Source organism: Lotus japonicus, chromosome 2 (assembly GCF_012489685.1).
Source record: "Lotus japonicus ecotype B-129 chromosome 2, LjGifu_v1.2".
Classification (NCBI taxonomy): Eukaryota; Viridiplantae; Streptophyta; class Magnoliopsida; order Fabales; family Fabaceae; genus Lotus; species Lotus japonicus.
Genome location: NC_080042.1, coordinates 74,895,968 through 74,918,866, shown reverse-complemented (window position 1 = coordinate 74,918,866; position 22,899 = coordinate 74,895,968). Strand labels below are relative to the sequence as shown.

Sequence of the window (22,899 nt, the reverse complement as noted above, 5' to 3'; positions counted from 1 at the left end):
ATAATTGTATCCCAATTTAACCAAAAATAATAATAATTATGTGATATGTTCCTATTTTCAGAAGTGCAAAAGGTTATTATTTAGCAATGTAATTAGAGTACAATATTTTTTTGGTACAAATTAGAGTACTATATAATTAATTTATGCTGTAGTAAAGAATGAGTAAATTAATTCCTGTCTGTTCCGTATAATGGGTATGAGACTATGAGTGTATGACAAATTCTCATAAAGTAACGATTGAAACGGTAATTGCTATATGGTAGTGTCTTCAGTGTGAAAGCACTGACTCAGAAACAGAACAGGGGAGAGAGAAAAGGTTTGAGTGTTTCCGTCACAGTGACTGCAAGACAAATCTCAGAGGTAAATTTACTGCTATCAATGAACTTTCATGGTTAGATTCTCGACACATGTAATGTTTTTAAATATAAGTTTGGTTTCTTATTGTTTTCTATTGAGATTTGTGTCCTTCGTGTGCAAAATTCACTATTTTTAATTTTGTAGTGTTAGATAATTTGTAACAGGTAAAGGGTAGCCATAAATTTGTAATCTTTTCATCTCTTGCAGCATCTCTTCCTTTTGGTGCTTTTTGACTGTGATTTTTGTGACGAACTCCAAAACAAACAGAGGAGGAAGAGAAATTTATGTCGTTTAATCTGGAAGTGGTTGGAGCAGCACTGTTGCAGCTCTATTTTGTTTATGGTTTTGCTTGTTCTTGTGTGCTAATCTGCTCAGGGTTCATCAGAGCATTTTCGATGCGATTGAGGATAACAAGGTTTGTTAATTTTCTTACTTTTCAAAATATTTTGAATTTTTCTTTTGTTGGATTTGTGATTCTGATTTTTTTTCTTCTATTTTTACCAGGAATGGCTATAATATTATGGTTTGTTACGGAGACTTTCATATAAAAACATTTTCTAATCCCTTACTCTTTCTGAGAGTGTATTATCTCACTTGAAATTTTGTTTCTGTTTGATTTTTAAAAAAATTTGAATTTTTGGGTATTTTGAGGGGTTTTGGAATTTGGGGTGATTTGAGTTTTGAGAATTAATTTTCACTATGGTTGAGCCTCCTATACCACCAGCTAATCAGATGAAGAAGTTGAAGAACAAGCACACTCCATCACTCACAAGAAAGTTGTGCATAATCTATGATGATCCTTATGCTACTGATTCTTCATCTGATGAAGAAGAGCATTTTGAGAAGAAGCCTAGAAAAATGAAGAGAATGGTGCGTGAGCTTGCTCTCCCCATTGTTTCAGCTAACAACACTGTCTCTCTTGATGAAACCAGCAATGAAAGTTCAAACAGCAAAGGACTGAACAAGAAGAGGGTTTTAGCCAAAACCCCTACATTGAGGAGGCAACCTTCTTGCAAATACAAAGGTGTTAGGATGAGGAAATGGGGGAAATGGGCTGCGGAGATTCGTGATCCGTTTAAGGGTGTGCGCCTATGGTTGGGAACTTACAACACTGCTGAAGAAGCTTCCCAAGCCTATGAGAAGAAAAAGCTTGAATTTGAAGTTATGGCCAAGGCTCTATCTGATGAGAACAACAACAAGAACAATGTTGTTGTTTCTGTTGAAAAGAATAGCTTCAACTACTGTGTTTCTTCTGCTGCAGCTTCTATATCAGACTCCAAATCTGCTACTTTGGATGACTCAGAGAGTGACTTGTCACATGCATCACCATCTTCTCAGGCTGAATTGGATAACACAGCTTCCAATTTGATTGACATTGGAATGGTTTCAAGCAAGGAAGCTGTTGAGACTAGTACTTTGAAGGCTGAACTTGAAATGCCAGATTTGAGTCTTTTGAACATGCCAGCACCACCCCTTTGTGGTGCTGCCACTCCATCTCAGGTTGAACTAGATTGGTTGACAATTGATGGTTTCGAGAGCTATGATATTGATGATCTTGTTGGTGGCCTTAAAGACATCCCAATCTGTGGTTTTGATGGTTCAGGTGAACTTCCTGATTTTAATTTTGATGACTTTGGTGCTGATGATGTTGCTGGTTTGATTGAAGAATCCCTCAATATACCGGTCCAATAAATTTTGCAACTATGTAGTAATGAGCTATCCTAGATTACTAGTACTATATTAGTGTGTGTTTGGAAAACTTATGCAGATCCATGTTTGGCCCTGATCCACGTTTGCAGAAGCAAGAAATAGTTGCTTTTATATTTCTGGATCCACGTTTGGCCTCTCCAGATTTGAAACCAAACACACACTTACAAGTTTTGTGTGATTGCTTAAGAGTTAAGAGTGCTATAGTTTCTTGGATCTCGAGGATGAATCTAATTCTTGGAAGAGTTGTTTTGTAAGTTGAGTTTTAATTTATTTTGTTTCTTGAGGCATATGTAAGAATACCTTGGGTTTTGTTGTGCTATTGGAGCCGTCCAAGGATCTCTCTAATTATATTATTATCCATGAAATTTCTTTAGTTGAGTGTAGAATATATAATTTGAATCTACTATTATCTACCCACCATATGCTTTAATTTTTATTCTGTGTGAATTTTGTTTCTTTTTATGTGTTAATAGTCACAAACCATTGAATCCTTTAGCTTCTTTTGAAAAAGAGAGTTTTGTCAAAATTCCAGTCTAAAAAGCAGGCTGAAGTATTTGGTAGTTTCCCTTTTGATGGAGAGTGAGGCATGTCCTGTGGTTTTGGCAGAGGAGATAAGATTTCAATTTGGAGAATAGTAATAGAAACCTGTATAGTGGGGCCAAAACACTGCACGAGGAGTAGTTCAGTTGTCAACACAAATTGAGTGTGCAGTGGACCAATAGCTATTGAGTTTGATTCTCGCATAATGTTGTAGAAGAGATGGAGAATTTTAACTATAACTAAATCTCATATTCGAAATTGTCGGCATCTCGTATTTAGAATAGTCGACATCTGAAAGGTAACTAAGTCTATTTGGTGGTTTAAACCATTAAGTGGGGGGCCAAAGCAAAGGCTGTGTGAGGTGACTTTTTTTCCAATGGAAGGATATCGTCAACCACCGGCAGGAAAGGAAAGATCTTGTACCCTTATGAGGGATAGCCTTCTTTTGCTGCTGCGCTAGCTGTATACCATTAGCCTATAGTACTGTGTACTGCACAATAAGCCATCCACCCTATGTCCTTATTGGCACCCCTTAATTAATATTGATACCAACCATTTCAATTTTGTCAATGGAAAAATAAAGGGTCTCTATCAGAAAAGAAATAAAAAGGAATTTAACAGTTGAAGAAAATACGAAAAGCAACTAGGCTAAGTACTCCCAAAAGGAAAGATACAGTAGGATCCTACTTTTGTTTTCATTTGACGATTTTTATGTTAGGTCGGACTCACGAGTTAGGTTCGGTTGAAAACAAAGAAAACATAGCTTTGTAGAAAAATGTCTTGCACACATTATCCACATATAGATATAGAAGAATAATAGAGAAAATTAAGAGACAAGATGAATTATATGATGGAAAAAGAAGAGAAGAAAGAGATAAAAAAGAAAGTAAGCGAAACTGAAGGTAAGATGAAAGATAAAGGAGAGAGTGAAATTATTGAGGTTATGGGCTCCTTCTTATGTGGAGAAAGATTCAATATGAGAAAGCTTACTTGTCTCAGTAAGCAAGTGGAAAGGGGTCAGTTAGGGTAAGAGAGAGGTCTGATTTGACAAAGAGAAGTAAAAGAAAAGTGAGAGAGAAGAGAAGAAAATCTTCATTTCTTACAAACCCAGAGCAGCCAACCGAATTGATACCACATGAAATTGATTCTATTAAAGTTGTGCATTATAAACTTGAGTTAATAGGTAGGGAATGGAACATCGTAAATGATACTTTTTTTTACATTAGAAAGATAAACTATAGTCCTATAAGGTTAATACTTAGACTTTTCCCTCTCAATCCATATGTCTACCAGCTTTTACTATTTGAGTTGAGCTATCATTCATTATTGTTAAATATATTGAATACAAAATAATATTAAAATATATAATTTTATATTTATAATTTATTTTTAATTAATAATATTTATCTTTATTTGTTTTAGTCTTTTTTCATTTCTTAATCATAATTAATGTTAACATGAAAATGTAATTTTGGCTTAAATAAGTTTTTTAGCCCCCTTTTATAATTATTTTTGGTTTTTGTCCTTACCAGAAACTTTTAGATCCTTATTTTAGAACCACAAGTGGTGACACAAGTGGTGAATATGTATTTCCTTAAGGGATTTCATCTAAGTTTCTGGCCCGGGTTCAATCCCCTTTGAGGTAAAAAATTAAAACTTTTGTGGTCAGGGACATCACTACCGTATTCCGAACCAGATTAGTCACGTGAGACCCCTTTCCCCTGTGGAGATGGGTGGCCAAATGACAAAAAAAAATCCTTATTTTAGAGATATGGGTGGAAAAAAACAATACGGCCTAGGCTGAAAATGGGAGGGTTAATAGGAATACGGGCTGGGCCAAACGTAAAAACAATAACAATAACACAAACTAAAAAACCCAAATATTAATTGTCTCTTACGTATAGTGTTTTTGTAAGCAGCCCAATAAGCTACAAGTAGATTTATTCTTGAACTACACATGATTTGCAGTGGAGTAGTTGTGCATAATTGCAATTTTACTACTACTTGAAAAGCCAAGTTATTGTGCTGGTGATCTTAGAATTTTAGAGCATGTATGATTTTTCTTAATTTATCTGATTTCTTATATCAGTTTGAGTGAGCATGTTTTAAGCTTAATTGTGTATCTGATTATGCATTACAGAATCACATTTTGGGATTTTAGTCCCACGGATGTAAGTGTCGTTGGACAATCTTTGGATGTTGATATACGTACCTTCGACAAGAAAAAAATACTTGAACTACACATACTATGCGTTTCTTTGGATTTTTAAATATGTATATTAAGTTAAAATGTCAAAATCATACACGTCAAATGTGAGAAATTCTAACTTATTCGTTCGCAGTTTGAGATATGTGACATGCATTTACACTATTGTTCATGTATATTTTTTCGTTGGAGTAAATACAACGTAATTTCACATATTTCGAAATATTAATGAAGAATTAGAAATTGTCATGTCGAATTTAACGTTAACGAGAAAATAAATTCAATAATTATTATCTAAGATTTATATCTTTTTTCTTTTTCTATCACATCACATATTTTCTTGTGAAGATAAAGATCAATATACTCTAAGAAAAAAAACCCTAACTGGGTTACGTGTCCTTCTCTCAAATTTTTGGATTATTTAAGTTTTCTCCTTCATTTTTAGTTTATATCCTTTACATTGTGATTTGAATTGGGAATCTCATTGGTGTTCGGTGTTCCTAAATACGTTGCAGGTTAGAGATGGGAATCTCACTGATAACCAAGGTCCCTTTCTAATTTTAGTTATTATCTTCTTTTATTTATGCAAAAATTAGTCTTCAAAAGCCTAATATGCGTAGATATAATGTTTTGAGCTTAATTTTTTCTTGATTTTCCGTTACAATCCTTGGTTTTCATCTTCTTATGTATGGGATTTTGTTCTAATCTTCTATAATGATTAAAGCATATATTTCAAACAATTTTTCTGTTGGAGGCTGGCAAATTGCTACACAGTTTCAACACATTTCATTAGATTTTAGTATTGTTGAAATTGAGAAAATTAGATATTAGTATTGATTGGACTTCATCTTTATAATTATATCTTTCTTTTGGTTTCTTTTTGTCTGATTCTTCTTTTCTCTATTTTGCGCAACAGAACTGAATCTCTGGGTTGACGGGACGAAATATGATCACCCGTGGTTTTACCAACAGAATCCCTCAACTCTAAGGTTAGTTCATTCTCAAGATAGAAGCTGCATTTGCTTTTTAACATGTTTTTGCTGCTAAAGCTTTTCCCCCCTTTCAATTGTATTGTTTCTACTACTCATGCTAATAATGTACAGTTCAACACTTCAACTACTCATGCTAATAATTGCAATGATGACATATTACTATCATGTGCTGTAATTGTGAATATTAAGTTTAAATCATGGTATAAATTTTGATTATTCTTCATGATTTATTATCCTCTAAGATCCAATGTTAAGTTTACTATCATGTGTTGTTTTGTTTGTGTTTATATCACCATAGTAAGCCTCTCTATACTATGTATTTTGTGTACTTTTTTTATTACTAATCTGCTTTTTAGAAAAAACTCGTCTTTATACTCTATTGAAATCTCAATATTTCATTCTACCCATACTATTATACAAATCTGATCTATTGTTGATTTTTAGTTGAAGTTGGAAACTACCAGCATACTTTAGCTTTTCAGAACTATAAGTTCTTGAAAACCCAAATTGGGCTACTTTTATAGATATTGACTGACATTTATCTTTGATATCTACAGATGATCAGCAAGAAGAAGAATAGAGTCCAAAACAAATTGGATGCGAACTATTAAGATCTCCGAGTGGAGCTGCTTCAAATAACCATTCTGATACAGGTGAGCTATGATTGTTAGCTATTTTCCAATGATCATATCTTCCTTATGGTGAATTAGATAGTATATATATTGCAATTGGTTTCCATTGTGCATAATCTGCTGGCTTCCTTCATTCCCCATTGAATAATATCCCTTCTACTTTGTTCTTGATTTATAATTGTTCTGTATTTCCTACTTTTTACTATCAGTTGAATACATTCCTTGCTGCTGGGGATGTTGTTAATGCTGTTTTTATTTATGGGTCTAAAATTAAAGAGTTCCTTGGTACTGATTCGACTTTCTCCTTGAGCATTTAATAAGGCTCATTTCAATTCTAAAGTAAAAGTCCATCCACAACTAAATTATTTTAAAGAACATGATGATATTAATCCATTAAGAACCAAGACGGATAACCCTTTCTTTCTACATATAATGCGAGATGCTTGCAACTTCAACGTGTAATTTCTAACTTTGAGGACAAGAAAAATAGTTTCAATCATTTAGATATATGTCAATAGTCAAATATTATATTCAAGTCAAATATAGTGTTTTTTTTCTCTATTGTCATTCTATTCGTAGAACTCTTTGTTTGGTTCTCTGACATTCTCACCAAATAGCATGTAGAAGCATTGCTGAATGAGAAGATTAAGAAGAGGAATCTGTTTAGTTCATGAATAATGCATTGCAATTAACAATGAATTTCTCACTCTATCCAACATTTATTTAAATAGCTGTCATCTAATGTTGCTCTTCTTTCCTATCTGCGTCTTTTTCTCCTCACAATCCTGGTGGTTGGAGATTGTAACAACCATTGCTTAATATTTCATGGAAACTATAGCTAAATACTAAATAGTAAGCTTATTCTTGCAGACTAACTTGCATCTGGTTTCTAAGCTGCTGAGGCCTTCGGGTGATATGTGACAATGTTGGAACAACTAGAGGTGGCTTTAGATGCTGGTTAGATTAGTAAGAAAATTAAGAAGTGTAGGCTACTTTGGCTCTAGATGCTGATAAGATTAGTAATCTTTTCTGTATATGTTTTAGGCTTAAATAAGTTTTTCGTCCCTAACCTTTACGAAATACTTGGCTTTGGTCCCTCGCCGGAGTAAAGGTGGGTTTTAGTCCCTAACCTTTGTCAAAAAGTTTGGTTTTGGTCCCTCTGGAGCTCTGGGTCAACGCCGGAGCTCCGGTGGCCTATGTGGCATTGCCACATGGAATTAATGAGGCCAGGTGTTATTATTTTTTTTTTATTTTTTTTTAAAAAGGAAATTAATTAGGGTTTTTGACTTTCTGGTCAATTCAGCCCTCTTCTTCTCGTCTTCATCTATGAAACCTCCACTACCAGCCCTTCTCTGACTTGCAGGAGCTTGAAATCATCAGATTCTATGTATATCCATATCCAACTATGAAGAAAGAAGAAAATAATTTAAGCATTAAGACAACACGGACTATATAGTTTGAAGACAGCAACTTAGTGAACAACTTCAAGTATAACATAGAAACAAAATTTAAATGTCACGGGAACAATCAAATTTGCAGTAAGGGTGCTAAAAAACCCATTTACAAGAGGAAAAAAAAAACAGTACAGGATTCAAAAAAAAAAAAAAAATCTCCCAGCCCAGTTGCAGAACACAACTACCATGAGCAGGGTACACTAGAGCCAAACAGAGAACACCAACAACATTCAGATCTTCGAATCCTAACTTTGTAGTGACCCAAGGTTTGGGTTGGGAAGAAACCCAGAAATTTTTGGGTTATGGAGAAACCCAAAATCAAGACGAGACCGCACCACCATCACTGCATCACCATTGCAGATCTGAATGTTGTTGCTCTTCCCTTTCTTCCTCTGAAATCGAACAAACAACCACACGCGAAGGGTTGGCTCGATCTACTCTCCAAAGCTTCGAACTTTCGATAGTTCGATTTCATCAGATCTGGCGTTTGGGAAAAGGAAATTAATGGCTAATTTGGTGGTGGTGAAGACTATGGTCATGAGGTTTTTTGCCTGAGATAATGGCGCTTGGGTAGCAGCACTGGTTTTTGAAGAGGGCACTGGTTAGTGGGTAGGGTTTTCAGTTTTGTGATATGGGAAAGACGAAGGGGATTTTACTTTTAGGGGTTTGGGTTATTTAGGGATTTTAATTTGGAGTTTAGGGTTATTGAAGGTAAAGTGATTTGAAGATGAATGATGAAGAGATGGATAAATTTCTCAGATGAATGATGGAGTTTGAGTTAGGTTAAATGTGTTATTAATTATTGAGTTAATTTTTTATTTTTTTTAAATAATAACACCTGGCCTCATTAATTCCACGTGGCAATGCCACATAGGCCATCGGAGCTCCGGCGTTGACCCAAAGCTCTGGAGGGACTAAAACCAAAACTTTTGACAAAAGTTAGGGACTAAAACCCACCTTTACTCCGGCGAGGGACCAAAGCCAAGCATTTCGTAAAGGTTAGGGACGAAAAACTTATTTAAGCCTATGTTTTAAGTGTGTGCTGTAGGTTGTTGATGTCCTTCATCCAGGGAGGGCTAATGTGTCCAATGTACTTTCATGTATGGTTTTGTTTGATTTTTAGTATGTTAGGTTTGCAATTGAAATTTATAACTTTAAGTAGCTGTTAATTGACAACAAGGCTTTTAAAGAATTCTCAAAGCTTAAATTTTATACTTTTTGGAAATTTAATGTTATGAACTGAGTTTTACATCTTCTGAAAGCAAGAAACTAGCCAATATGCTTTGCATAATCGCTTTTTGGAGGGCTAATGTGTCCAATGCACTTTTATGTGCTTTAAAATCCTTAGATGTCTTCACTAAAAGTCATACAAAGCTTCACGTTAATCAACGGGGAGCACCTATTAAAGCAGCTTTTCTGTCACTTTGCTTTCGTTAGGCAAGACCTGTTATAGGCAAGGCTACAACCTTCTTTCTTTAAGCATCTAAAACTGTTTAATTTTGTTGTTTGGTTTAAATATGTTGTTTGAGTTATGTATTTTGTGGTTCAAAATGGTTTGTTAAATCGTTTGACTGACTTGGACGGTAATGGGATGATTTATGAGAATTGTAAACACTGAAGAGCTTATTGATGTACATGCTAACTAAAAATAATAATTTTTTTTAATCAACGGGCATAAATAATTTCATAAATCAACAAGAAAATAAATATGGTAACTGAAATTATTTTTTTAAAATTCCTATATAATGAATTTCATACTAAATAGAGATTAATTGTATCTTTATTAATTTTTTTTGATAATATATCTTTATTAATTTATATATTAAATTTTACTACAAACTTATTTTTTCAATGATTAAAAAGAGTTTTATAAATCAACGGGAAAAATATCGTAACTAAAATAATAATATTTAAATTCTACATAATTAATTTTTATATTATATGGAGATTAGTTATATTTTTATTTATACATAATTTATATTAAAATTTAGTATAAAGTTAGTTTTATTTTTTACTTTTTAATAAATAAATTCATAAATCAGCGGGAAAAATGTCTATGGTAAATATAATAATATTTTTATAAATTTCTTAATGGAGGAGTTTTATATTATTTAAATATTAATTATATCTTCATTTATACGTAGTTAATTTACATTAAATTTTGGTATAATTTTATTTTTCAATATTTAAATAATAATTTCATTAATCAACGGGAAACAACGGGAAAAATATTTATGCTAAATAAAATCTAACTTTTTTAAAAATTCATACATTATGAAATTTTATATTCTATATAGATTAGTTATAACATCCTTTATTTAGAGTTAATTAAATTACCTTATAGTATAAAATTATCTTCTTAATGTTTAAATTAATAATTTCTTTAATCAATGGGAAAATACCTATACTAACCAAAATAATATTTTTATAAAAATTTTACATGAAGAATTTTTATATTATATAGAGATTAGTTATATCTCAAATGATTTAGCCATGAGAGGGTTGTTCTCATGTTTGCATTTGATATTAATAATATTCATCTTTTGTTGTCAAAAAAAAAAGATTAGTTATATCTTCATTTATACAGAGTTAACTTATATCAAATTTTACTATAAAATTATTTTTTCAATGTTTAAATAAATATTTTCATTAATCAACGGGGAAATATCTATGTTGACTAAAATAATAAATTTTAATTTTTTTATATTATATATAGATTAGTTATATATGTCGTCATTTAGTTAGGGTTAGTTAAATTAACTTATAGTATGAAATTAGTTTTTCAATGTGTAAATAAATAATTTCATTAATAAACGGGGAAAATATCTATGCTAACAAAAATAATAATTTTTAAAAATTCTTACTTAATGAATTTACATTAACTTTAAGTATAAATTATTTTTTCAAAATTTAAATAAATAATATCACTAATTAACGAGAAAATATCTATGGTACCAAAAAGAATTTTCTCTATTTCTATCATGATAAATTTCTATATTATATAGAGATTAGTTATGAAAAGAAACTTAAAAATATTGGCACATTATAAATTTATCATAAAAATAATCAAACATTTAAAAAAAAACTATGTGCTGAAATAATCTCGAATATTATATGTACTTTATAAACACAAATATATATTGTAATTGTTTATCACAAAAATATTAATTTATGTTTAATAATTAAAAAAATAAAAAAAACGTTAAATAACTTACTAGTTTTCTTAAGAAAATATATACTCCAAGTCTCGAATTGAGATGAGATTCTTTTTATATTTCCCACAGTGACACAGCTTTTTGAAGTGAGCGTATTCGACACGCTCCTTGTACACTCGTGGCCGTGGGTCCAACATTCCTCTGTCCCTCTCTCCAACAACTAACTTTATCGTAACGAGTAACATTACTTTTTCTTCTTTCTTTTCTCTCTCACAGTCACATTAACATTAAACATTAGACGGCGAATAAAATAAATAAAGTAGAACAAGAAACTAGTCACTTCGTTCGTTCACACTTTCTTTTTCTCACACTTTCCTTGTTTCACTGTCTTCCACTCCACTCAGTAACTAACTAGTGGAAGCTCTCACAGTCGCGGCGGCTAGGGATGGCCGAGGGAAGAGGCTCCACTCTCGTCCACCTTTTGGCGGTGGTTTTGTGCTTGGTTGCATTTGGTTTCGCCGTTGCCGCCGAGCGAAGACGAAGCGTCGTAAGCCACTTCTCTCTCTTTTTTATTCAACTTTCATAGCTAAGCTTCTTTTGGTCACTTGTTGTTTGTCTTTCTTCAAACACATGATTGATTGCATCATAGCTTTACAATTTCATGTAGATCTATGTGAATGTGATAAGAAAAATGCTAGCTAGGCTTATTTTGGTTTTATTCAACTTGTTTGGAAACAATGGTTTGGTGGTATAAGAGAATTGAAATCAGGAGAATGTTTAACCTAGATACTTCTGCAAATGTAGCATTCCATACATAGCAATACCATTCTGAATTTCATTTGTTCTTCTTCACTTTCCAGTTTATCAAAATTTTGTTACAGGTGAAAAATTGACATGTGGTTGTTAAATTTCCTTTTCATGTTCGAACGACGGAAAGAGATTTGTTTACTACATCCTCATATGCATTTACCCCTGCTGTCTTCCCCGAAGAAGATGGAATCAATGGTTTTTTTTACCTTTGGTGTTACTGAATCATAAAATCGATATCTAGTTTGCATTGGTAGTGAAGCTTGCAAAACTAGTTTCAAAAATAAAAGAAGCGTGCAAAACTCTAGGTGCTAGATTAGATAAAAATGCTGGACTTTCTGCGTATTCATTTCAGTAACACCATTCATTTGTGTCATTGAAAATGCCAAAGCTGATTCTCTGCAATCCTACATTGGCTTTAAGGAGGTAGCTAGGTACAGAGCATATGATTTATTCATCACATCTTTCTGGTTGAATTCATAAATGAATGCTAGCTGTACAGAAAAACATTTAGGTGAATCTAAAACATGTATTATGCAGCAAGAATTTGGATATTCTTGCTGTCCAAATGGATCATACTCTCACAAAATTTCGAGTAGTTGGGTAAATTTTATTCAGTCTGTCATTATGATTCAGATCAGCTATGTGTTGTGTCTGATAAGAACTAAAGTTTTAGTTGATTAATTAATTCATCATGCCACAATACATGACTTGAGCCCACTTACAGCTGTGTATTGGAAAACAAGATAAGAAGACACTTGACTGCTGGTCCTAGCCTTTATCTTTAATTCTAATATTCAGTAGATAAGCATTATCTTTTCCAATCTACACTGTATGGCTCCATTTGAAAGGATGTTGAGTGTTTCCAAGTGCTGCACTGCAACATCAACGAGGACCTTGTCTTCAAGGTCCAACAATTATCAGAGTTCTGCCTTGTGATTTTTGGAAAGCTCGCGTCTCCTAAAGCTTCATTTCTGTGAATGGATTGTAGCTGCATACAACTGTGTCAGGACTCAGGAGTAATGTTTTCTTCCTGATTGAAACATAGCCTTGCCTTTTCAGTGTTTGTACCCGTGAGTTTCTTTAATTTGGAAGCTTCATTTGTGTGATTGTGAGCTTGAGGCGGGGTTTGAGAATTGGATTGCATGTAATTGCTGCGATTATTGCTCATCATACATCCTTTCCAACTCAATAGCCACCAGTTAATGATTTTACTGGCAATCTCATTGTTGAGACTTGAGACCCCCATTAAAGCCCATTAAAGCACCCATAACCATAAGAGCCCTTTTCTGGCGACACATGCAAATAATATCCTAGTTGATAAAAAAAAAACATTTTTTAATAGGATACACGGGTTGCACGAGTACCAGTGTCAAGAAGTGTGTCTGACATCCAAAACCTAAAGAAGTGTCTATGCTTCATAGTTCATAGGTGTTAAATGATGAATTCAGTGAGGTGTTCACAGATGGCATTCTGTAAGGGAGATTTAACATCTTTTTTTGTGGTTCCATTCTGGATGGGTAATGCTTGCTTATCTTTGATGGCTTGTTGTAAACAACTATCCTTCTCAAAGGCAATGCATTTCGTGTAAAAGAAACGGAAAAGTACTCTTGCAGAGATCATTTTTGGTGTCATGATTCCAGGGAAAGATTTTCATACACTCATCAGAAGTGAAAGAAATAATATGTAACAGGACGATGATTAGCTTGATTGTGTAATTAAGTTTGTGGTATGACAGCAGTGAGTGAAACTAGAATTGTCCAGGGTTCTTTCTTTATGACCTTATAAAGCATAGCTACATATGCATAAGGAAGTCTACACTCATTGTTTTGACTGCATATGCCTCCCCTATCCTTCAGTTAATATTTAGCAGACAATTATGATATAATGTTCAGTGCCTATGTTTACTTGTTATTAATATTCTTATTAATTTGCACTAACTTGTCTCCTTTTCTGTGTTCTTGCTTGACAGGGAACTATGTACCAAGTTGAAGGGAAAAATGAAACATACTGTGTCTACAGTTCAGATGTTGCAACTGGTTATGGAGTGGGAGCTTTTCTGTTTCTTCTTTCAAGTGAATCGCTGCTTATGGGAGTAACAAAATGCATGTGCTTCGGCAGGCCTTTAACACCTGGGGGAAATCGAGCGTGGTCCATTATATATTTTATGTCTTCTTGGTAAGAATTCTGGATTCATACACAACAATTTCTGTTTCAGCTGATCACTGATTTTGAATAAGCCAAATTGTTGTGGTAAGAATGATGCTTTTTCTGATGTCTACTTGTTCATGACTCAAGTAGTTATTGTATGGTTTTCATTATTTTTGTCATCTCTAATGGTTTAATTGATTGATTTATGCATAATCCCTGGACCCTTTTGCTATAGATTTGCTTTAAGGAAACTCTAACTTGGAAATGTTACTTATAGAATGCAACATGATTGTGGTGGATCTATAAGATCGTTCATTCTCTGTACTAGTGAATTGCTTGAGCTTCAGCTGTTACATTTTATGTTTTCCCAGGGCCACTTTTCTGGTCGCAGAGTCATGTTTGATAGCAGGTGCAACGAAGAATGCCTATCACACCAAATACCGGGGAATGATTTATGCGCAGAACTTCTCCTGTGAATCCTTGAGGAAAGGTATCTTCGTTACTGCAGCAGTTTTCATTGTTGCGACCATGATTCTTAACGTATACTACTACATGTACTTCACAAAGGCAACAACTACACCACTTTCTCAGAAGGCAAATCGGGTGAGCTCCACAGTTGGAATGACAGGATATGCATGATGGGCGATGGACGAAATGTTAACAGATTTAGAATCTCCAATCTTCATTTCAACGAATGTCTCTAGGGTCGTCAGTACTTTGAAAAACTGTGGTGTTGAGTTTGTTTTTACTTGGTTAACTAGTGTTGTTCCAGTGGATATTACTGGTCAGGGGCAGGCTATAGCTATATATATATATCAAAGGAGTAGGTAAAAAGGGTCTTTTAAGTAGTAATTTGGTGGAAGCATGTTATCAGTTTTTAGGTAAACATCATCATATTGGAGGTGTGTAAAATGTTTCAGCCTATGTTTCAGCAATATGAAATGCATGAAAATTACGGAACCCCATACACACATTTTGTTTGCAAATATCTTCCAATTGAGTTCTATGAATTTCCCTTTCACCATTTTTTACTGCCCCATTAGAATTTACTAATCATCTCTTAAATGTGTTCACATAATCTGAGAGAAAGCATGGAGCAGCTCATAATATATGTGGGGACCAATTGAGGCTTAATCAAAACTCTTCAACTTGCTTGAGATAAGAATTTTGGTTTCCATAATTTGAGCTTTTTTTCTAACAAAATCAAAGATTTCACATTTGGATCTTCTCACAAATATTGGGAGGCCCAAATATTTGAACATCTCTCCTTGGTTTAAACTTAGATCCGATCTTGAATCGATGTTTGTTTTGTTTGTTTACTTGCACGTTTTGACTAAACTAGATTTCTGAATTTGTGAATGGAGAATATCTAAGACAGTAGCAGTTTCATTTAGAGTGGCTTTGAAAAATATTGCCATTATCTACAAAATAAAATAAAATTAGTGATTGCATATATGGGCTAATGTGTGAATGACTTATGTGTTTTTTTTAATGTTAAAGTGTGTTTGTATACTAGTTGAATTAAAGTGAAATCACTTTCATCTCAATTCATAATAAGAGTTATGTTCACTTCTTAGATTGAAATAAATGTTAACACCTTGAAATAAATGTTAACACCTATTAGCATAGATAAGTAGATAACACTTATTCAAACATACCCTTATTTGACTAAATGTAGTTGCAATCAATCAAGATATGGTAACGATATTGAGCTATAAAATATGAACTAATCCATCCGTTTCTAAATAACTGTCCACTTAGACAGAAAGTTTTTGTTTCATAATAACTGTCCACTTATAATTCCAATGTAGCATTAATTGATGTTTTTCTATATAATGCCCTTATAAGTAAAATAAATGATGAGAGATAATCATGCATTTTAAAGGGTAAAATAGAAAAATACATATAATGTTTTAAAAGATTAACAAAATTATTGCATTCTTAATATGTGTGCATCTTCACTAAGTGGACTGTTATATTGAAACGGGAGAGTATATATAATAATGCAAACTTTGCAACTTGTAAGGGACTTACCTTAACACTTGTAGTTAGTCTTCCCACGCCATTAACAATGCAAGAAGTCAACATTTTAGTACTGATGAATGAAGACCATAGTTTGCTGTCAAAGAAACAATCCAAGAATAATAATACAGTGCGATTATTAGTCATAAAAAATTATTGAATGCGATGGTGATAGGTTGCTATGGCAAGGACCTAATAATTAATGAAAATGAATATATAATGATCATTCATATTACCGTGCATTGCGCGTTTTTCTTCACGTGGGCCAACGTGGGGTGGCCACGAGTCCACGACCTATTTTATATCTCTTACTCTACTCCCCCACTCTAAAATAATGTTAGCTACACTTATTTTCACACTCTTTTTTAAACTCGGTTAAAAATTCAAGGGTAACTAACAACTATGAGACTAATTACTTAAGGAGTTTCGCTATCTACCGACGCTATCTACCGACTAAGCTAGCTAGACTTATTGGTAAACTAGCCGTCAATTGACTCTCTTGTTAGTCTTAGCTTTTTGCTGATCTCTCAAAGTCGCATCTTATATGAATGAAAAGAAAAGAAAATCTCCAACACCAACACACACAACCGCTTCACAGTTCACACTCCCACGGACAGAGACACAACAAAACACCATTCCCTCTACAAATATCAAACTCCAAAAGCTCCCCATTTTGTACTTTTCTTCTTTTCAACTACATATCCGTACTAGGAGATCCACTTTTATTACCCTTCATGTAACAATTCGACAAACTTCAGTTTTTGTGTTGTGTTTGGGAGCATTGAGATCAAGAGAGGAAACAAAGGGGTCAATTTTTATGTGGCTTTTTGTACGGCCATGTTGTTTGTTTGCAGAAGGAGAGTTCTCTACTTCTCTTTGATGGTGCTTCTGATGGTCACGGTGTTGCTCTGTTGCCAAGTTGATGCTATTCGTGTGTTCCCATCCAATAATGCAGTGGATAAGAAAAGCAAGGAGGATCTGTTGCGTAAGTACTTCAGTGGAAGAACTTTTGGTCTAAACAAAGGATCCCAAAAGGGATTTGATGAAAGCAAAAGAAAAGTGCCCAGTTGTCCGGATCCTCTCCACAATTAAGTGTACGGTTGGATATACAGCGAAGAATCACTCGGCCAAAATCACCTTGGTCACAAGCTACTTCTTTTAGATTTTGTGATTGTCTATCGTGATCTTGACTTCACTGTGAATTTTCACTGTCTATCCGACATGCACCGACTAGTAGTAGAACTCTCATTCCAATCTATCTCTTTCATCTCTTCAATTATTCAATCTTCCAAAATTGTTATCTTTTAGTAGTTTATATGTTTTTGTGTAAAGCTCTACCAAAATACCCTCGTTTTTCTCATCATTTTCTCTCTAGCTGCAGAATATGAGGGGAAAACGTAGGTATTTTGCTAATGTTAATTGTATACAAGCATTTTAATTTTTTTTTATAAGGATCCAGGTGATGATCATCATGAAGCTGGTAATAGAAGTTCAATATTGGAGGGAATCTTTTCTGGTGAGGATTTTTTTGTATTGTAGTATGGGGCTTGGCTTGGATCCTTTAATTTTTTTTGTTTTTTTAATTTTTGTTTTTGTTTTGAGTTGAGAAGAGGAAGCTGGAAAAGACTAGTAGATGATTATGTAATAAGAAAGGCAGAGATTCATGCCTTTTCAGCTGTAATAATATCAAAGCAATTATATATTTTGCCATTCTTTATGCAAATGCAGAGATCATATATATCAGAACTTTGCTTTGCCTCACTGTCACGACAAAGAGTTGGATGATAGATTAAAATTGGTAAGAGACAATTCTCCTTTACAATGCACGTTCAGTGTGATCATCCTTTTACCTTAATTTGGTAACCTTTTTTCATCTTGATTAATAATATTTCTCCCATATGTTTCCTTTTATGTCCTTAACAAATTGGGATCATTCATCTCTAATAAGTCTGATTTGGATGAAATTCATTATAGGTTAGTTCTCTAATAGTGTGAGTTTTTTTTTTTTTTTTTGGTTACATGGAGGGCTATGCCCGGAAAAGAAAAGAAACTATACTAAGATAGTGCGAGGGAAAGTGATTCCCATCCGATCAAAAAACAAAAGATTCAAGCAGCTAGGAGGAGGGGTCTCAGAGCAGTGCAACCCCAAACTGAGGACATGAGATTCATTTGCCAGACAATCTGCAACTTGGTTCGCCTCACGTAGGATATGAACACAAACAACATTCCAATCTCGAGCCAGGAAGACACGAATCTGATTCACAAGGGACGCGTACGGGTGAAGGATAGCACAACCCTCATTTATCAGATTCACAGCAACAAGAGAGTCACTCTCAACCATGATCCTACGCCAACCCCTATCCCAGGCAAGAGTCACCATGGTAAAGATCGCCCAGAGCTCAGTCGAAAGAACGTTAGAAGAGCCCAGATTTCTGCTAAAACCAAACACCCAGTTGTCGTGGTGGTCGCGACACACACCTCCACAACCCGCCGAATTGGTTGGACCACGAACAGAGCCATCAGTATTGCATTTTAGCCAAGCATCCGGCGGGGGCTTCCAACCAATCTGAATCATCTCATAACGACGAGCACTAGCCGCGACTGGATCTTGGAGAACACGCAAGCTATGAGCGTAGTCCAGCTTTGTTTTCATGGCCATAGGTATCATGCACCTTAAATCAAACGGAGTTCCCTGGAAGACAAAATTAGCACGCGACTTCCAGATGGCCCAAAGAAGGAGAGCGAACTCTGGAGGGCCACTCCTGCCCATCGAGTGCAGACAATTCGATTGCAGGTTCCTCATTACCCAAACTTTCAGGTCACCGGCGAAGAACTCACTCATATGCTGCTGATCAATCAAATGCAACCATAGCGGTTTCACCTTAGAGCAATCCCGGAATAGATGAAGAGGAGTTTCATCAGCTTCATCACAAAGCGGGCACGTCGGTGTGGTCGTCAGGTTCGATTGCCAGCGTCTGTAGTTAACCCAAAGCCCATTATGAAGAAGTCTCCACACAAAGTTGCAGACCTTGAATGGGCCCTTCAAACCCCACACATAATTCCACTCCCTCGACTGGGTGCTCACTTGCGAGGTGCTCAAGGCATCATAAGCTGATTTTGATGAGAAGCTACCATCACTCGTAAGGCCCCAAATAACTCTGTCCCTCCCAATGTTTGGCGCCGGCGGTGGCATAGTGTGAGTTTTTAATTTACCTATTGGCAGTATATATTTACTATTTAGATACCCAAAGAATAAAACAAGGGTTGTTCTCGTATTCTGGTACTACCAAAGAGCCATGTATATGTATCATTATGTGGTGGTGAAGAAGACATATCTAATTAATAAAAAGTTGGCAGTGTGTCGTAGTCTGGTACATAACTTGTCTTCTAGTATTTTGGATTTGGCATCAAATCTACTCTTCTTCACCACATTTGCTAGTGAAGACAATTTACTCATCGATATGCACTTTTTTGCCCAGTGCAGTGCTGGCCTCTCTTCCATCCATGACCAATATATCAATATTTTTTTTCTCGAAATTATCCAAAAAAATATTTCAGTACCGGATGAAATTCTCTTCCACCCTATCATTTGATTTAGACAATCCCAAATTAACTTTTTGAACTTAAATTTGACTAATTAATTTTTAGCCTCACAACAGTTGATTTACGCGTTCTCGGTAAGAAGAGAGATTTTTTTTCATTTAGAAAACAATAAATTTTTTATTCTTATTATTTTCTGCACAAATACATACTAGTGATTTTTTACCCGCGCGTTGCACGGGGAATATGTCTATTGTATTTGATATATCGATTCATATTTTAAATTATAAATATTTAAGATGCTAAGAATATAAGAATAATCATAATAAAGATGTAGATATTTAAAGAGCACAAATTTTGAAAAACACAGAAGTTAATAAACCAAAAGCTTTAATTTTTGCATGTGAGGTATAACTGAATTTTGTTTGTGAAGATGTATACTCGTGTTGCATAAAGGGTAATGTTTTTGTGTTTTAGATATATAACAATACATAAATATATAATTATTTTTTAAATTATTAAAAATACACTTAAGTTATAGAAAATGAATTTTATTTTTTTAACTCGTACAAATTTTCATTTTCATGTAAAATGTTTCTCCCCGTGAGATCTCGTAACTCTAATTTGTTAGCACTAATAAATTCAGGTCATAATTTTATAGTCCATATGTATTAATATTTTGTATTCCTCGTACTTTTCTTACTATCAAATTATTATAGTTATATACTTATATAAATATACACTCTTTAAATTTTGAAAATAATACTAAAGTTAATTATATTAAATTTATTATATTAAAATAATATCAATTAATTAGTTTAGAATATAATGATTGTATAAAAAAAGTATAATGATACTTTTTATATAAAACAAAATCTCACGTAGATAGCATTATAGTACTTTAAAATTAAAACTTACAATTGAAAATTATACGCAAATACAAACAACAATCGCTTTTAGGTTTCAGAGCAGACTTAGATGCAAATCATCTTACTCAATGGATTCTCATTTATCAGAGAAACAAAATCTTATAAATTTCATAAATCAATATAGATTTAAAATTTTCAAATTAGCCAAGATAGATTTGTTTTGGAAATGAATTTTAGGTACAGAAATTTCTCCTCGTCATTTATACTCCCTCCGTCCCCTATTATAAGTCACTTTTTGTGAGTTTTTTTTGTCCCAAAATATAAGTCACTTTACAATATCTATGCAACATTAATTTTCTCTCTCCATGTTTACCCTTGTAGCATTTAAAAAATTTTCCTACTTTCCAATATTTTTCTTTATTATCGAGGTCACTTTCATTTATATCTACTCAAAAAACTTCCAAAACTTATTTTTTATTGGTGGAAGGCAATAAAGACACCATAAAAATTAATTAATACTCTCAAAAAAAATAAAAGATCCAAGCTAAAATCAAGAAATAAACAACTTAAATCTTAATCAAATCTAAAATTTAAAAAGGTACTAATTAAAGATAGATAAAAACTACCAAAGTCTAGCAAATCACAATAAAAACTCATAAAACCCTGAATTAAATAAAAATCCGAAAATTCAATAAAAATACGATAAAAATTAATTAACACTCTTCAGGGAATATGTAACTATATGGTTTAAAACTTATGAAAGGTGCTGGTAGACTGGCGGTATGTTTTTCACGGGAATTGAAAACCTTTTACCATGTACATTATGAGAGGAAAGGTAACGTTTGGCACAAAGAAAACTTATATAAGAACATAGAGGGAAATATTGAATGGTAACATATTAACCATGTAATCAATATTTTAATTGAAAACATAAACGGGATGCCAATCATAAATAGATAAATATTTTTAATTTAAATTCACTTTAAATCTTTTGAAATATTAATAAAATATACAACAAAAAGTTCATATGCAAACAAATAAATGTTCTCAAGATTTAGCTTAACCAAATAAGGGACCATAAAATTCTAAAGAAAATTCACCATTCCAAAAAAAAAAAAAAGGCAACCTAGCAATAGGATTTGGCAATTCCAAATTAACACTAACCTATAGGTATTCAGTTGTAGAAGAATCTCACCAAAACTATGAAAAAATCTAAATTGCAAGGTGAAATGAATCACACTACTTTTCCACATACCTGGATTAATTAAAAAATATATATTTTCTATTGTTTTATATGCACAATATTTTTTTTATTGATCTCAAGTTAATTATTTTCTCATAAAAAATACCTTTTTAAATTTTAGATTTGATTAGGATTTAGATTGTTTATTTCTTGATTTTATCTTAATTTATTTTTAATTTATTTCTAGAGTATTAATTAAATTTTATGGTATTTTTAGTGAATTTTTCTGATTTTTATTTTATATGCACAAACTAAGACTATGTTTGTATAAATGTTCACATACATTCAAATGCACCTATATCTCAATCTTTGTTAGTAGTACATGCCTCAAATTAAAGTACGTACTTATGGCCATTAACCTTAAGATTTGGATAACACACTGCAGTAAGATCTGGTTAGCCTAATTCATAAGCTTACAACATCAAAGAAACTTTTAATCCGCCCTTAAAAAGTGAGAACAGATGGAAAACAATTCACCTTTCATGACCAGTGAGAATAGATAAATGTTGAAATAATATACATAACAATGAAAAATAAATAAATGGGATGTTCATCTATCAATGTTAATTTTTTTTATCAACAAACACATTAATACATGAACATTACAAAACAATAATAATGAAACATAGAATGGGTTAAAACATGATTTGGCGAACAAAAGACACTTCTAGAACTACATGAAAGAATCATTAAAATTGAAGAAGAAGGACTACCAGAGATATGAGGAAAATGATATGCCTTTGACTTTTGAGTGATAACAATTCTTAGTCTACAAAGCCACAAAGCATTGTTTTTTACATACCTGGAACAAAGAGGCTGAAGCAAGAAGTGAGAAACTCGTTTTTGAGTTTGAAGAACATGCACTCTCAAATCTCAATTGTGATTTCCCTCGGTAACCATAAAAAAAAATTCTCAATTGTGATGGGGATAAATTTATAATGAAAATTTTAATTGAAGTGAAGGTCCATGTTGTTTTTGAAGCATATATAATTTGAGGTTTGCCATGGTTGAGATGAAGAAGGGAGAAATAGAGAAAATTGTGTGAGTATTTGGAGATAGAGAACGTATGAAGGTTTTTTTTGCTCTTCTAACCCTTTTTATTTTCTAATATAGATTGATATTGATACTCTATATAAAAAACAATATTTTTTAGGAAGATTTTTTAACAGAAACTATCTAACAAAGATACATAAAAACAAACAACCTAAATCCTAATCAAAT

The 22,899-nt window shown here is 33.2% G+C and overlaps 2 protein-coding genes and 1 long non-coding RNA gene across 3 annotated transcripts; all 3 read left to right on the top strand.

The window, feature by feature from the left end:
- Window positions 1–203: 203 nt before the first annotated feature.
- Window positions 204–2,453, top strand: LOC130739549 (ethylene-responsive transcription factor ERF118-like). Its single transcript, XM_057591873.1, has 3 exons — window positions 204–360; window positions 565–772; window positions 862–2,453. Exon 3 carries the CDS (start codon window positions 1,057–1,059, stop codon window positions 2,047–2,049), a length of 993 nt encoding a protein of 330 aa, XP_057447856.1. The 5' UTR covers window positions 204–360; window positions 565–772; window positions 862–1,056; the 3' UTR covers window positions 2,050–2,453.
- An 8,911-nt stretch (window positions 2,454–11,364) lies between these two features.
- LOC130739548 (uncharacterized) lies at window positions 11,365–14,971 on the top strand. Its single transcript, XM_057591872.1, has 3 exons — window positions 11,365–11,593; window positions 13,826–14,031; window positions 14,376–14,971. The coding sequence occupies exons 1-3, from the start codon at window positions 11,492–11,494 to the stop codon at window positions 14,641–14,643; spliced, it is 576 nt and encodes a 191-aa protein (XP_057447855.1). The 5' UTR covers window positions 11,365–11,491; the 3' UTR covers window positions 14,644–14,971.
- A 2,157-nt stretch (window positions 14,972–17,128) lies between these two features.
- On the top strand, window positions 17,129–19,405 carry LOC130739547 (uncharacterized). Its single transcript, XR_009019887.1, has 3 exons — window positions 17,129–17,542; window positions 17,755–17,824; window positions 18,052–19,405. It is a non-coding gene; the product is annotated as an uncharacterized LOC130739547 (long non-coding RNA).
- The last annotated feature ends 3,494 nt before the right edge of the window (window positions 19,406–22,899 follow it).